This window comes from Adiantum capillus-veneris, chromosome 10 (genome assembly GCF_014529385.1).
Source record: "Adiantum capillus-veneris isolate H3 chromosome 10, ASM1452938v2, whole genome shotgun sequence".
Taxonomy (NCBI): domain Eukaryota; kingdom Viridiplantae; phylum Streptophyta; class Polypodiopsida; order Polypodiales; family Pteridaceae; genus Adiantum; species Adiantum capillus-veneris.
The window spans coordinates 98135829-98151047 of NC_140940.1; the positions used below are offsets into that span (position 1 = coordinate 98135829).

General features: G+C 42.1%; 1 protein-coding gene across 1 annotated transcript in view; it reads left to right on the forward strand.

Annotated features, from left to right (window-relative positions):
* Positions 1-12553: 12553 nt before the first annotated feature.
* The window catches only part of LOC147449321 (shaggy-related protein kinase epsilon-like), a 38495-nt gene continuing 35829 nt past the window's right edge, over positions 12554-15219 (forward strand). Inside the window, exon 1 of the mRNA XM_086521798.1 lies at positions 12554-13302. Coding sequence (XP_086377924.1) covers positions 13156-13302 — 147 coding nt within the window. The 5' untranslated portion in view covers positions 12554-13155. The remainder of the gene's footprint in view (positions 13303-15219) is intronic.

Genomic DNA, 15219 nt, shown 5'->3' on the forward strand with positions numbered 1-15219 from the left:
CTGTACCCCAAACCATCCATGCTATAAGAGTAGGGATAGGATTATGGAATCCTTTTTTTTCCCACATAATGAGAAGCATGGGATTCATACATGACTTTCTTATTGTATGGGTGAGTAACATGTAGCCTATTCCTATTTGGAAGATAACCATCCTTCAAGATGAACGGTCCTTTTTTCTCCCCTAATGCAAAGGTTGTAATTACATACTTAAAGTATCGGTCAGTAGCATACTCATCTATTATAAAAGATATATCATTGTTGTGAGTTGCTATAGACACCACATTTACTCTTGGCCATTGTGAAAGTACATCGACCACTTGGTTGTGCTTGCCAGCAATGTGAGCAATATGAAATTTCAATTGAAAGAAAATTTGCCCACCTCATTTGTTTGTCGAATAGCTTGGTTTGCGTCATGAAGTTCTTGAGGCTTTGTGATCCATTTGTAGGATGAATGGAGTCTCCAAGGGATAGCATTTCCACGTGTGTAGGGCATATAGAACAGCTAGTAGCTCTTTTTCATATTTGCCCAATACTCGCTTATCGGAGTTGAGTCTTTGACTCTCAAATGCTATGGCATGCCCTTCTTAAAGCAAAATAGCTCCAAGGCAATCACCACAAGCATCACATCGGACCTCAAACGGCTTTGAGAGATCTAGTAGTGTGAGCACACATTGAGAGATAAGCTTCTCAAAAGCTTCTTGCACTTTTGCAGTCCATGAATACTTAACGTTCTTTTTTGCTAAGTCATGTAATGAGCCTGTTATTAGCGAGAATTTTTCTATGAAGCATCTATAGTATGCACACATACCTACAAAGTTTAGTACCTCCTATAGATTCCTTGGATTAGGCCATCCTTTTATTACCTCTTACTTATTGGATCCATACGGGTGCCATCTTTAGAGATAATGTGACCTAAATATTGAATCTCTTGTAGGAAAAATTCACTTTTCTTCTGATTAATGAAAAGCTTATTCTCTCTCACAACTTGGAAAATTACCTGGAGGTGTCGCTTGTACTCCTCAAGAGAATTTGAGTGGCATGTGGCACATGAAATCTATTTTTGATAATGATCTTATTTAGTGCTCTACATTCGACACACATGTGATATGTGCCGTCTTTCTTTTGTACTAAAAGTAATGGTGAATAGAATGGAGAGGAGCTAGGCCTCACCATCCCTTTTCCACCAATTCTTGCACTTGCCTCATGATCTCCTCTTGTTGAGCTTGGGAAACTCAATAAGGAGGCTTGTTAGGCAGTGAGCTTCCTGGTAGGAGCTATATTGCATGGTCAACATCCCCTCGTTTTGGAGGTAGCTCACTAGGGATGTCATCAATGAAAACATCTTGGCATCCATTTAGGAAATTAGAAAACTTTAATTCCTCTTGATTCCCTTTATTGCTACTTGTGAAAACATTAGAATCATTTATAGATTCTCTAACAAAAATCATATATGCAAAAATAGAGCTTTTCATTGACTTATCAAAAGCAAGCGTATTTACCAAGGATATGGTGTTCCCCGACTCATTAGCATCTATGTACATGCTCTTTTCCCTGTAGGTGAAGTAGATTCTCCTTTCAGGGAACTTCATGTTGAAGCCATGCAGTTAAACCATGGTGCCCCAACGATAACATCCTCATGTTTGAGAGTCCTCTTTGTCCACATAGCTTTGGACATGAAGCCTCAATTTTCCAATTAAGGGAGTAACTGAGACGTCTTGTCCCTTGATAGCTCCATTGGCTTTTAATGCATCTCCCATCTTGTGGGCTTGTATGCCTAGCTTTGGACATGAAGCCTCAATTTTCCAATTAAGGGAGTAACTAAGACCTCTTGTCTTTTGATAGCTCCATTGGCTTTCAACGCATCTCCCATCTCGTGGGCTTGTATGCCTAGCTTGGTGGTCAACTCCGTGGATATGAAGTTGTGAGTTGAACTAGGGTTTTAAAAAAAAGGCATCGTGCTTTTGCATCTTTCCCCAAGAAAAGGAGAAATCCTTGGCAATGAGCATCCTCTTTTGGGGCTTCAACCATTGAGGCTCTAGGTGGCTCATTGCGCACATTTATTTGGGGGCAAGCACGATAGGCATTTCCTTGCTCCCGGCACTTGAAGCACTGGTTATCTTTGCGATAATGCTCTAGCTTCTCAGGAGAAAGTTGATTCTTGCCTTTGTAGATTCCTTTCTCCTTAGCTTTATTGTTGTTGATAAAGTTGCCTTGGGAAGAATTTTGAGCATTGTTCTTTCCCTTTGCTTCATTTTGATCTTTGTTTTCCATGGGCTTGGCATTCCTTTTAGCCCCTTGTTGGAAATTGATGCATGAAGCAACCATAGAGTGGTGGATTACTTCCGTGATAGAACCAGGCCGTTGGGAGTTGACATACTTGGCCATTTCTTCAGGTAATCCCCCACATAATTGTTGCTTTTTCTCAATGAAGTCTATTTTTTGAAAGACAGTAGCCTTGAGATATAAATCCCAAAACTTGTCCACATATTTGTGGATAGACTCATGGGAGAGAAGCTTCAAACTCAGCCATTTGGTAAGCACTTTGTCCTTTGCTTCATGATAGAAACTTGTAGAGTTTTCCATGTCTTTGGGGCTTTTCCATTGCCACGAAGGCTAGCCCACCATTGATGAACCAATTTCTGGAAGTACATAGCTACATGGCATAGCTTGGAGGACTCTATGAAGCCCTCGTCCACAAAGGCCGCATCAAATTGCTGGATGAAGGCCAATACTTTGTTGGTAGCACCAAAGGTGCCATCATAGGTGAGACAAGAGATATTCTTTTTTGCCTCTTTGAACTTTTGAGCTTTTAAGACCTTCGCCATGCAGGGTAAGATTTGCGATGTCCTCCCCTCTTGTATTCTCTAGGACAATAGCTATTGCTTTTGTCATAAGAGGAGGAACGTGAAGAAGAAGGAGAAGAGGGTGATCTCTTTCTTACCCTTTTCTTCCATTGTTTCCTCTCTTACTTTTTGGAGTGATGAGGAGAAGGATTGTGGGTTGACCGTTTCCTCTTAGGAGGAGTTGGTGATCGTCTAGACTGCCGTCTTCGTGGAGCCACATCTTCATAGGAACTTAGAAATTTATTACTTTCTCGTTCTTGGATTCCTCCTCTCATATGGGAGAGAGTCTTCTTTTGGGAGTTTAATCAAGAGGCCTCCTAAGCTCTCTCTCTCCTCTTGGAGAGGAAGGGAAATCCCATAAGCACAAAGTTGTTGAGTAACTTTGTCTTGCAAAGCAGGGTTGCCCATAGCTTGTTGCAACCTAGTAACAAGATAATTAACAAACATGGGGGCATCATCATTAGCACCTTTATGTGAAAAATCAAAGTTATCAATGTTCATTCTACTCTCTTGGTTATTGTCAGCTATGCTAATTATACTTATGTGTTTACTTAGTGTATTCTTTGGCAATTCAAAACCTTTCTTGCTACTCCTCTTAGCCTTTGAAAATCAGCACTTAAGTATCTACACCCACGGCTCAAATTGGTTAATTATAGAGAGTAGAGGAGTGGGTCTAACATAGCAGAATTGTCAAGGGATAGCTCCTTTTGGACTTCTTATGGCTCAATAATGATAAAGCCGTAGGCAAGTTTAAAAAGACCCCATTATTAAGACCAAAGCTCCCGAGGTGTGCAGCATATCCCACATAGTGGGCTCAACAAAATCGATAATAGATCCCAGTCCCACTTACCCTAATATAATTAACAAAATCAACCATTAATAGGATGCTTAAGGACCTCTCTTCCTAAGCAAGAAAAGAGAAACCAAATGCTCTGATACCAATGTAATGGAAATGGCCTATGAACATTGAGAATAGCGGAATTAGGAGAATTAAAGAGAGCATTTTTGTGAAACTACTTTGAGAGCATATAGGGTGAACTTAATTAGAGGTAGCAAGATAACCATTATACTTAATTAACTTGGTATGAACAATACTTTTGCAAGAGAGAGAGAAAATTAGAGAACTTGACAACAGTTGAGGACCGGATTTATGTGGAGCCGGTCCCCCCTCCAATAGGCTTTTGTCTTATAGATTCCCCCATAAAGAGAGATTTGGTATAATACAATCTTTGTGTTCCTTGTGACCTTGGTGATGCTATGAAGATGGAAAACTTCATGCATCACGAGCATAACATAGACTTTGTAGAAAGCATTAATCATCCCCAGCCTCAGTCCCAAGGCCTCAAACACCTTCAAAGGTGGAGAGAGCTAGTGGGGAATGAGGGTAGGGAAGAGAAAGAAGAAACATTCATAGGAGAAAGAATTAGTTCCTTACATATCATCACTCTTCTTGCTAGCATACTTAATAACATAGTAATGACGATGAAAAAGATGGCAAGCTTAAGCATTGAAGCATGGCTCTTGGTTGGATTTGCATTCCATAGCCAAGAGTGTTGGTGTAGGTTCTCATCTTCTCAACAAGCTTGGAGAAGGAGATGGAGTTCTTTCACTTTCACCAAGTAAGAATGTGTGAGAGAGTGTATACCCCCAAGCTGCTACAAACGAGAGCGTGGCTGCCCTGCGAAATACCCGAAATAACACAATAAACATCATAAAACAGGCTAATCGGCATACCTGGCACAATCATGTGGTTGCATGATCGCAAGATACACGAACTGAGAGAGACAGAGAGCGAGAGAGATTGAGAGAGCAAGTGTAGGCGTACCTCCTAGAGTGGAGTGCTACGCCGGCATGATGAGAGAGAAGAGGGGAGAGATGAGAAGAGCAACGCAGACACTGGGTGCAATCTCCCCCCGTGCAAGAGTGGGCATTTCCCTCTTGCACGTATTTATATATAGATTTCTTGAATGCCCAAAAATGAGTACAAACTGGCCGTCCGGACATAATTGGCCAAAGCTCATAAAGAGCACTTGAATAATCAAATATACATAAAATATAATATCCTTCTGCATAATCCATTATCTGCTAATGCTTTTGCCACCTGTCAGCTGCAATAAATGGATAAATATCAATTCCATAACATACCTCTTCGTTGGAAAGCAACTGTCCTCAGTTGCAAATATAAGAAATCTGCAAACGATACTTGTAAAAAAGTGATTAGAAATTTGTGTCAAAAAATAGCATATAGTAAAATGAATGAAACTAAACAACATTGCTTATGCCTTCCGTCATCCACATACTATCTATTCTAGTGTCCCATACCACTAGAATAAGTAGTATATGTCATACCCTGATGAATCAGGATATCATTGGTCACACTCATCGTTCAATAATCATTTCTCATCAATCTCAAATCCAATTTCATAAATACTGTCATGACAGAAAAGCATCGACATATACCAATTCCCAATTCAAATCCAAAATATCTTTCATTTTCTATATTCGGGTAACAAAATCATACCAATTACAATGGTGGCCAGTCACTGCAGTATGATTTTGTGATTGGTGTTGCCTGAATCGGCGAATCTACACCCGACGTGCTGTCTAAATCGGCGAATCTGCACTAGATGAGCATTGACACACTGCCTAAATCGGCGGATCTGTGTGCTTGTGACCAATGGACTAGACAAGGCATAAAGGAGGAAATAAAAATAGTTACTATGTTGACATCGCAGTGCCGTATATCAAGGCACTTACAAATTTTTGTGCACTATCCCAAAACACCGTGGCTCACATGAGTAGCTGCAGGGCTTATTGACAAATCATCTTTACAAAAAATACTTGTAGTACAATTAGAAGCCATGATCGGAGCATTTGATGGAGTATTCAGTGAGCATATAATGTAGAGGAATGAAATTTAAAAATAGGAGTGATGAATTTGAGATTCCATTTTATAAGTATTAGTGATGACATGAGAGATGTTGGGTTGCCTAATCTATAAAAGATTGTCGGTAAAGCAATTATGAAAAGGGGAGTGAGGTTAATGTACATACCTTGAGGGTACACTGCATCAAAATTATACGAGTCAGTGTGTTTGTGGAGAGAGATACAATCGTAACTTGCATCTGAGGCGTGTCAAACAGATTTGTAGAAGCTAAGGAGAACTGCGACTATCAAACTTGCACCATAGTATAATTTACAATTCCAAAATATGTTAATTTTGTGTTAGTAATTTGAAATAAAATAAAAGACTATGTTGTTTGTTGAGAATATGATTCAAGATTAGTGTGCGATCACATATTTAGAACATACAGTGTTAGCACTTTGATTCAACAATCGCAAAATAAATTAAATGAAGCTGGAACACAAATTAAAAGTTAGCCATAGCCCTGCGAAAATGAAAATGTGAGGAAATGTTGCAGTCCTAACGAAATAGCACAGATAGACAAAAACCACGAACAAGGCAGAAAAAGAAAAAAAATGTAGGTAAGGAGATCTAATTGGATTTTATAGTGCAATGTGGGAGACAAAATTACATTGAGGACTAAGAGACGTCTACAATGATTAACTATGACTGATTGGACAAACAACCCAAAAGTAATTTGATCTTGAACTGCCTTTGCCTAGAAGCCTTTATTTATGACAAATTATTTGTTAGGTAGAGCTAGAATTAAGGATGAGAATATAGATTTTTGGTGCGTCAAGGAAATGCCTTACAAAACCATCTACTTAAGCCTCTAGATATTAACTGGGAGGAGGTAGGATGGGAGTTGGTATCTTATACAAGTTACCTAAACCTGACAAGACAATGCGTAGATAGTTGGTGAGCGCAGACCGTAGTAGTTGTAATCACATATTTCGACATAAATAATAAATCATTACATAATGAAAATCATTGAAATCATAGGAGAAAGGGATCAACGTTCTCCTCGGTAGGTATAGCAATCATGGATGATGAGGGTTCCGTAAAGACTGCTTCATCATTGCCATAAATGGAGAAAGAGGTATCCAGGAACCTGCTCCATGCATCATCAAAGCCCATGCCCCCCGACGTGCAGCAACACTACAGGAAAGGCAAGCTCCTCAATCTGTTTGTGTGTGTGTGTGTGTGTGTGTGTGTGTGTGTGTGTGTGTGTGGTTGGGCACCAACATGCGTCACCTAAAGTCAATGTGCGCAGCTCATGGCTACAGGGATTTCGACATCAACTATATGACGAGGTCATGAACATATACACCAAGATGAAAGTAAACCTTGTAATATTTTATGCTGCATTTGAGTCTTGGGACAAAAGACCTTAATTTCTTGGAGCTGCAAAAACCTTGGTGAAGCTGCCTGCACTCAAGTGAGTCAACATGACATGCGCACGTCACATTAAAGAAGCCCTAACGAGGCTCGTAGCGAACTGCATGTGTACCGCTTCAGACAGTTAGTTAAGGATGAAATGCTGCAACAAAGAGGCCTTCTATTTGAGTGCTAGAGAGAAGAGGAAGAGAGAGAGAGAGAGAGAGAGAGAGAGAGAGAGAGAGTAAATGCATCATGTCAGCGTTCAGGAAGCTCAGAGTGTGCAAGGAGATGTCGATGTTCTCCCTCAAGAAGCGATCGCCTACTTTAGGGATTTATTTGAGCAAGAGGATCCCGATGTGTCGGAAGGCTTATCAGACCCCTTTGAGGCTCAATCTCCCAACAAGCAATCAAGCCGCCATTACAGGTACATTGTCTCATGACCAGTTTGCGATCTTCTTCTTGGAAAGAGAGGTGGTGTATCGCTAAGCCACGAGTGCGTGGCTCCTGCCTGGCATTGAAGCAACGTCTGCGAGAGTACTGCTATAGGTGGTTAAGGTTGACGAGCGCTTAATTTCTGGAGTATGGCTATCCCACCTCATCGTGGCTGCAAAGAAAAAGGCACGCCACTTGGGGCTTGATAGGTCCTATCTCCTTGTCAAATTTTTGCGAGCTATTTGCCTTACATACCAAGGCCTCTGAATTTGCTACCATCGTGGAGGAAGACTCTCCTGCTTTAAACCTGAGTTGCAGCTCTCCCATCATCGACTTTAAACAGCAAGAAGAGGTGAGCATCCCTAAAAGCTTCACCAAATGCTCGTTGACAGTGGGAGACAATGACTTGGCGAGAAGTCGAGAAAGAAAATAAAAATAATAAAAAAAGAACAATCCAACTGGGTGGTCCCTGTCTGCGTGCAGTTGGATGCCACACAATATTGTAGCATGGAGATATTACTGCAGACCAGATCTCTCACATGCGTTTCGGCCATTTACACTGATGGTGTGTGCGCACGTGTTCTGCAACAACAAGAGGCAGAGAGAAAAAGAGAGGCCGCTCCAAAGTTTGCGTTCTGGTTGGTGGGGGTGAGATATTGTATGTAGGGGTGGTTGGTTCAAGAGAGAGAGAGAGAGAGAGAGAGGGAGAGAGATCCGCTGGCTAGGTGCAAGATGTGCATGCAGAGGTGGTGGGTAGCCCACCCTTCTAATTAAGTGGTTGGCAGATCTGGTTGAGTGTGACGCCATGAGTTGCTGGGTGGGGGACGCGATGCAGACCAGGAAACCACACCACTCCATTTATAAAAAAAAATAATTTGGCTGCTCTGCATGCGTTCTACTTCTAGTCAGCTAGCTGCCTGCATGCCTTTTTGTGGGTGTGTGTAGTTGTTGGTTGGAAAGTTATTGACTGACTAAGAGAGAGAGAGAGCATAGGGGCCGTGGGTTGCTATAGCTATGCATGAGGGAAAAAAAAAAACTTGGCGGCTATACAACAACAGCCAGCCATATGTGACTCCAAGAGTTGAGGGCAGGGTCGTGTATGAGCGCTTGTGTGTGGGGTGGGCCATGCAAGGGTGGTAAACGGTTGGTCAAATTTGCGCCCTGGCTGCTTCGGGTGGTTGCTGTAGAGAGAGAGAGAGAGAGAGAGAGAGAGAGAGAGAGAGAGAGAGAGAGAGAGAGAGAGAGAGAGAGAGAGAGAGAGAGAGAGAGAGAGAGAGAGAGAGACTCATTGACTAGCAGATAATGAAAGAGAGAGATTGAGAGTTGGTGGTGCACGCGATGGTCGGGATCTGGCATGCAACTGCTTTGTCATAGCTGCCATCGCCAGCTGAATGAGCAGAGTAGTTGAAGAGTAGTCGAGCTCATTGATATTGGCGTGGCGCTGGTCGGATACGCAGGTTGAGATAACCATAGCGTTGATTATTAATTATCTACTATTATTATTTTAGAGCTCTAAGGAGTGTTTCCCACTACATGAAGAGTCTCCACAATGCCAACTTAGCCTTGTGCTCGAACTCCTTTGGAGTACTTGGATCTGGCCGCTCTTATTTTGACAAGGAGAGAGATCTTGAGGCATTGTTGGGGTTTTGGTCTTCAAATTTCACCCTTTTGCAACATGCTTTTCATTCTATTCATCTATATAGCTAGCAACCATTACTTCTATATATATCTATACTATTAGAGAGATTGCTCATATGGATTGTAGATCCTATTCAATATGCAATATTTACGACAATTTGTAGTTTCTAAAAGGTCATGAAAGATGAACAAATTATGCATATTATTAATTTTTGCTTGCTATCGTTCACTCCCAACAATCAGGCAATAGAAAAAACATTGAAAACAATACTCATAACCTTCAGTTAAGCACGCCTTCAAGGAGTTTATATGCCATGCGAATAAGAAAACGAGAAGAGATTAAGGTAGAAGAGGAAAACGACTTAGCTGTAGCCTGTAGAGCTCTCCATAATTATATTGATAGTAGTAGGAGCGTAAATCTGGGCTCTCATACCACTGCTACAAACGGGAGCGTGGCTGCCCTGCGAAATACCCGAAATAACACAATAAACAGCATAAAACAGGCTAATCGACATACCTGGCACAATCACGTGGTTGCATGATCGCAAGATACACGAACAAAGAGAGACAGAGAGCGAGAGAGATTGAGAGAGCACGTGCAGGCGCACCTCCTAGAGCGGAGTGCTACGCCGGCACGGCGAGAGAGAAGAGGGGAGAGATGAGAAGAGCAACGTAGACACTGGGTGCAATCTCCCCCCGTGCAAGAGTGAGCATTTCCTCTTGCACGTATTTATTTATAGATTTCTTGAATGCCCAAAAATGAGTACAAACTGGCCGTCCGGACATAAATGGCCAAAGCTCATAAAGAGCACTTGAATAATCAAATATACATAAAATATAATATCCTTCTGCATAATCCATTATCTGCTAGTGCTTTTGCCACCTGTCAGCTGCAATAAATGGATAAATATCAATTCCATAACACAAGCACCCCCTTGCTTGATTTGGTTGACCCCTCCTTGTAGCTCAAGCTTGAATCTCATTGGACCCCTCTAAGCCTAGCCAATCACATGCATAATGCATTTCAAGCAACATGGGTAGCATTAGGACAAGTGTTCTCCTTACCTCTTTGAGAAAGAGAGAACTTGAAAATATCTAGATATTTGTTGAATTGAACTAGAAGCTCATTGGACCCCTCCTTAGCCAAGCCAATAGGATTCAAGCACACCATGTGGCTAAGCATAGGGAGAGTTTGACATGTGTCCATGTGCCCCTTGAGAAAGGGGGTGTCCTTTGGGTGAGTGGGAGGTTAAGTCAAAGATTCTCCTAACTTTGGGGCTTTTCCCCTCAAGCACCTTCCTCATCAAGCATGACAAGCACCGCAAGCACCTTAGTTAGCAAGCATGACAAGCACCTCAAGCACCTAGTCAGCAAGCATGACAAGCACCTCAAACAACTTACTAATCAAGCATGACAAGCACCTTAGTCACCAAGCATGACAAGCACCTCAAGCTTGGGCCAGGTTCCCACCTCAAGCACAACCCTAGCTTGCCTAAGGTCTAAGGACTTTTAACACTAACCTTTGGAGGTCTTTAATGAAGCTAAACCCTAAGGTTCTTTAAGCTCCATTAGATGCACGTTGCTCTTTGATAGACAACCTCCTTTTGGACTTATATTGAGATGTAACCATCTCTCCTCTTGGTCCCCTACATAGATAAGTTTAGAAGCACTTATTGCACGTTGCTCTTTGGTAGACCGTCTCCTTTTGGACCCCTATTGAGATGCAACCATTTCTCCTTTTGGTCCCCTGTTGAGATAGGTCTAGAAGCACATATCTATATCCTAACTCTTGTTCCCCTTTTATCTTCCCATATTAAATGATCAGTTTAATATGAGAAAATCATTTGGTAAAGTTAGATATTATATTTTATGACATATTGTGCAGGCAAGACTGAACACAATGTATCATCCATCAAATTGTGGAGTTAGAAAGTTTTGGTATCCCATTCTTTTTAGTATAGTCATTCCACAAAAGCTCTTCTTCTTTTCAAGAGAACTACACCTCAATTTGTTTATTGGTTAACACAAGTTTATGATGCCATCATGGATGATACATTGAAAGCACACATATCTTTTTATGCAAAGGTAGTCCTACATTCTACATCATTCTAAGGCCGCCACAATATATACAGGTGTCACATAGAAGTCTCTCAAGCAACTCATTTAATGCCCCTAGTATGCTCTTCTATTAGTTTAAGATTCCTTTGGTCTTCAAAACAGTCTCTTTAGAGATTCTAGTTGCTACTTAATTGTAATTTCTGGTTGCTACTTTAATTGCAATTATATAGTTTTGGTCTATTAGTTTAAGATTCCTTTTTGCCTTCAAAATAATCTCTTTCGAGATTCTAGTTGCTACTTTAATTGTAATTATATAGTTTTACACTGTTCAACCTTTCCTAGGAGTAGATTGTTAGACTAGTGTAGGTTTATTAGGAAAGCATTGGTACTGTTGGGGAAAAAAAATTTTCAATGATATTTTCAAGGATGAAAACTCTTTTTTAAGGAGGGAGTATGTGCCTACGATTCAATTTAAATCCCAATTGCTAGGAATATTGAGAGATATGAAAAAACTGAAGTTGATTGGTAGCTTTCGGAGGATGCCGTAGGCAGATCAGAGGGTGTGAGAAGGGCGTGAAGCGATGCACAGGGAGAGGAAGGTGACAGATGGCGGGATAGGCAACTCGCCAAGGTGGAACACGAGGCTAGGAGGCAGCGACACCATTGCATGTAGCTGGGGGAAGCAATTATCTTTTTAAGTGTTAAGGACACTCACCGAATACCAATCGCTTGAGTGCAAGTTGGTTAGAGCAACGTTCCCAAGCCCCCCACAAACGGGCTTCAGAGAGTTCAAAACCTTTGAGGCATTTGGCATTGGAGTTTTACTCCTCTATCAAGGCAAGGGACGAAGTGAAAGCATCTATGAAGTAAAAGCATCTTTGGAGATTCCGGGCAATAATAGTTGAAAGCTACCAATATGTGCCTACGGGTCAAAGGACAAAGGTCCTAAGGGCTAAGAGTCAATAGGCTACGAGTCTATGGGAATAGAGGCTAGGGAGCCTCTATTCAAGGAGTCACTCATAGGGGTTCTTAATATAGAAGCATTGTCGTCTATATAAGGGAGGTTGAGTGCACCTTTAAGATTGCCATTCAAGAGTCTCAATCTTCCTTCCCCTTACATGCACATTTTTGTGACTTCCCCCCTTCCCCTTAAGTGCACAATTTTGTTGGCTATATCAAAGCATAACAAATGGCTATATCACTATAGGGACCTGTCCTTTCATGGGTGCTCTCATCCTACTGGAAACTAGTTGAAGCACAGAGAGCATGGGAGTGGTCTCTTAAAAATGGGAGACTCTCCGAAGGTGCCAAGGTGGGCATTGCTTCTTACGATCTGTCTATGCGATAGGGGCTAGCTAGGTACTGTTCCCCTTGGACATGGAGCCGAGTCCTGCTGAGTGCTGGTCTTCTCGTCTCTTCCAACGCCCGAGACTTTCCTCTCTCTCTCTCTCTCTCTCACACACAGACACACACACACACGCCCGCGCGCGCACTCTGCAGGCTGGAGGACTTGTGTATAGTACTGTGTAGATCTCTCTCTCGCCCCTCCCCCCACATACACACGAAGACAGAAGACTTCTCGTGTATAGTGTATCAGATCTCTGCGCCCCCCTCCCCCCCTCTCTCTCTCTCTCTCTCTCCTCTGTGTGTACAGTTCTCTTCTCCTGGCATTTTAATTTGACAGAAAATCTATTCTTATTTATTTCACGCGGTTCCGCTCCTCCATCGCTTAGAGAACCCGGGGTTTCCAGCTGCCGTGCAGCTTCAGAGCATTGGGCCAACTTGAAAATTTCATGTATTGCACATGTTAGACTCAGAGGCGTCAAAGTCGAGCAGGAGAAAGTTGAAGCAGGGAGGAAAAGAGGGTAGAGATTTGAGGAAGACGAGGGGGAGCAGCACATGGCCTCTGTGAGTGGAGGAGGAGGAGCCAGAAAGCCTATTATCAGCTCAAGTGTCACAGCTGGCCGAGACGCATACTACCTGCGGAAAGAAATGAATGACATGAAGGTCAGAGATGATCGGAGTACTGACGTAAGCGATGACAAGGTAGGTTCTTCAATTCATCTCTTTATTCCAATCTTATTTCATACAATGCGCTTCTGTTTAGAAGGCTTGCTTGACATCTTCAGTTAAGACACCAGCATTTTAACATGTACATGAATTACCTAATGGCATTCACAATGTTCAAATTGGTTGTGGGAAATGCCAACTGCATCACTCTTAAGAGGTGTTGGTGTAATTGTCATATCCAGTGTTAGCGTGTAGAGGCTGATGTCTATCTTACATGTGCTAGCATTATGAAAAATGCAAACATATATGTACCCTTTGGTGCATTTAGGTGTCCGGTGTTTGTATGTAGATGCTTACAAGTGGTATAATGACAAATTCAAACAGACAGTTTTCATGAGATTTTCAATTCTACCAGAGATCAAATCCTACCTTCCTTCGTAATGAAAGTTTGGGATTTATTTCTCATTTCACCTGAGGCAGCTGCAATTTAAAGAAGACGCTGAGCTTGTGCTTCACATTGGTTGGAGGTGATTGCAGTCAGATCAATGAGTTATAAATGATATAAATATCTAAAATGGCAATTCAGAGATGATACACCTGATTTTAAGATGTGCAGTAGAGGAAAATGGGCTGCTGATTCATGTGCAAGTCGAATTTCAAAAGTTGCAGCACGTACCACAACAACAAGCCAGAAAGAACACAATGAACAAATGGCCATGGATGAAGGTTAAAACATTTGAGTGCACAAGTCTGCTTGATCTCATGTTAGGTATATTTTACGTATTTGACATGTTAAATTGAGTCGGGCAAGTTTGTTTGGGGTGTACCTCTCTACCGTTGTCTCTCATTCCCTCTGTTCAAGGAAAGTAAAAGGTGAAAGAGGAGGTTCGCGAACCCAGGTTGGGTGAGTTTGGGTAGCGGAGCGTGTGCGTGCAGGTGGAGTGCAGAGAGGCAGAAAGAGGGTTGAACGCTTGCTGCAGGAGAGAGTAATGTAAGTTTTTAGAAGTCCAATAACTCAAGTGATGAGGTTTTGGATCAATTTATTAAAATGGGCCATTTGGCCACTTGGAGGTGATGAGCTGTAGTCCAAGTGGCCCAAGGGCCAATAAAATGTGGTATAATTCTTGAACATGCCCAAAATGGTGGGCTAAAAATATATAGAAATATATCTGCAAAGCTCTCGAGCAGAGCGACGCAGAGGAAATGGTCAGGAGGAGATTGGGAGTGGCCTTTGGGTATTTACCCCCAACAACCTCCCATTTAAATGTTAGGTGCAGCGGAATGAATGTTTGCGCTTTGCTCAAGATGAGTGCTCCGAACTGTGCTCAAGGTTCCTTGTGTTCTTATGGAAGGGAGAGCCTTCCGTTCTTAATGAGAGAATGCTATGATCACAAACAAAGTCAATGGACACTGTGCGTGCAAGTGTATGAGACTGAGAGATAGAGAGAGAAGAGAATACGACACTAGAGACATTGTAAAACCCTCCTCCGAAGGCCCCACTCTTGTCAGCGAGAGTGGTCTACTTATGATTGCACAATCTGGTACAATGGTGATGCATGAGACTAATGCAAGTCTAGGCTATGACGACGGTGAGGACGAGACCGACCTAAGGGCTGAAATCTGCAATCTTTCTACTGCTGTCCAAAAACGCTATGGGTTGAAATCTGCGACTGAGCCAAAAACGCTGATTTTGGGGGCTGTTTCTGTGGGTCTTTGTCGCTGAAAATCTGCAGGTTTAGGGCTGAAAACTGAGGTTCTTCAAGGCTGAAAACTGATGGTCTTTCCGGCTGAATCTGCTACCTCTTTAGGGCTGAATCTGCAACTACTTCATTGCTGAAAATCGTTGCATTGCTGTGGGTGGTATCTGTTGAAAACGCTAGTCATGGGCTCCCAAAAACGCTAGGCATGCTGATGACAAAAACGCCAGGTATGTTGGTCCTTGCAAAAACGCTA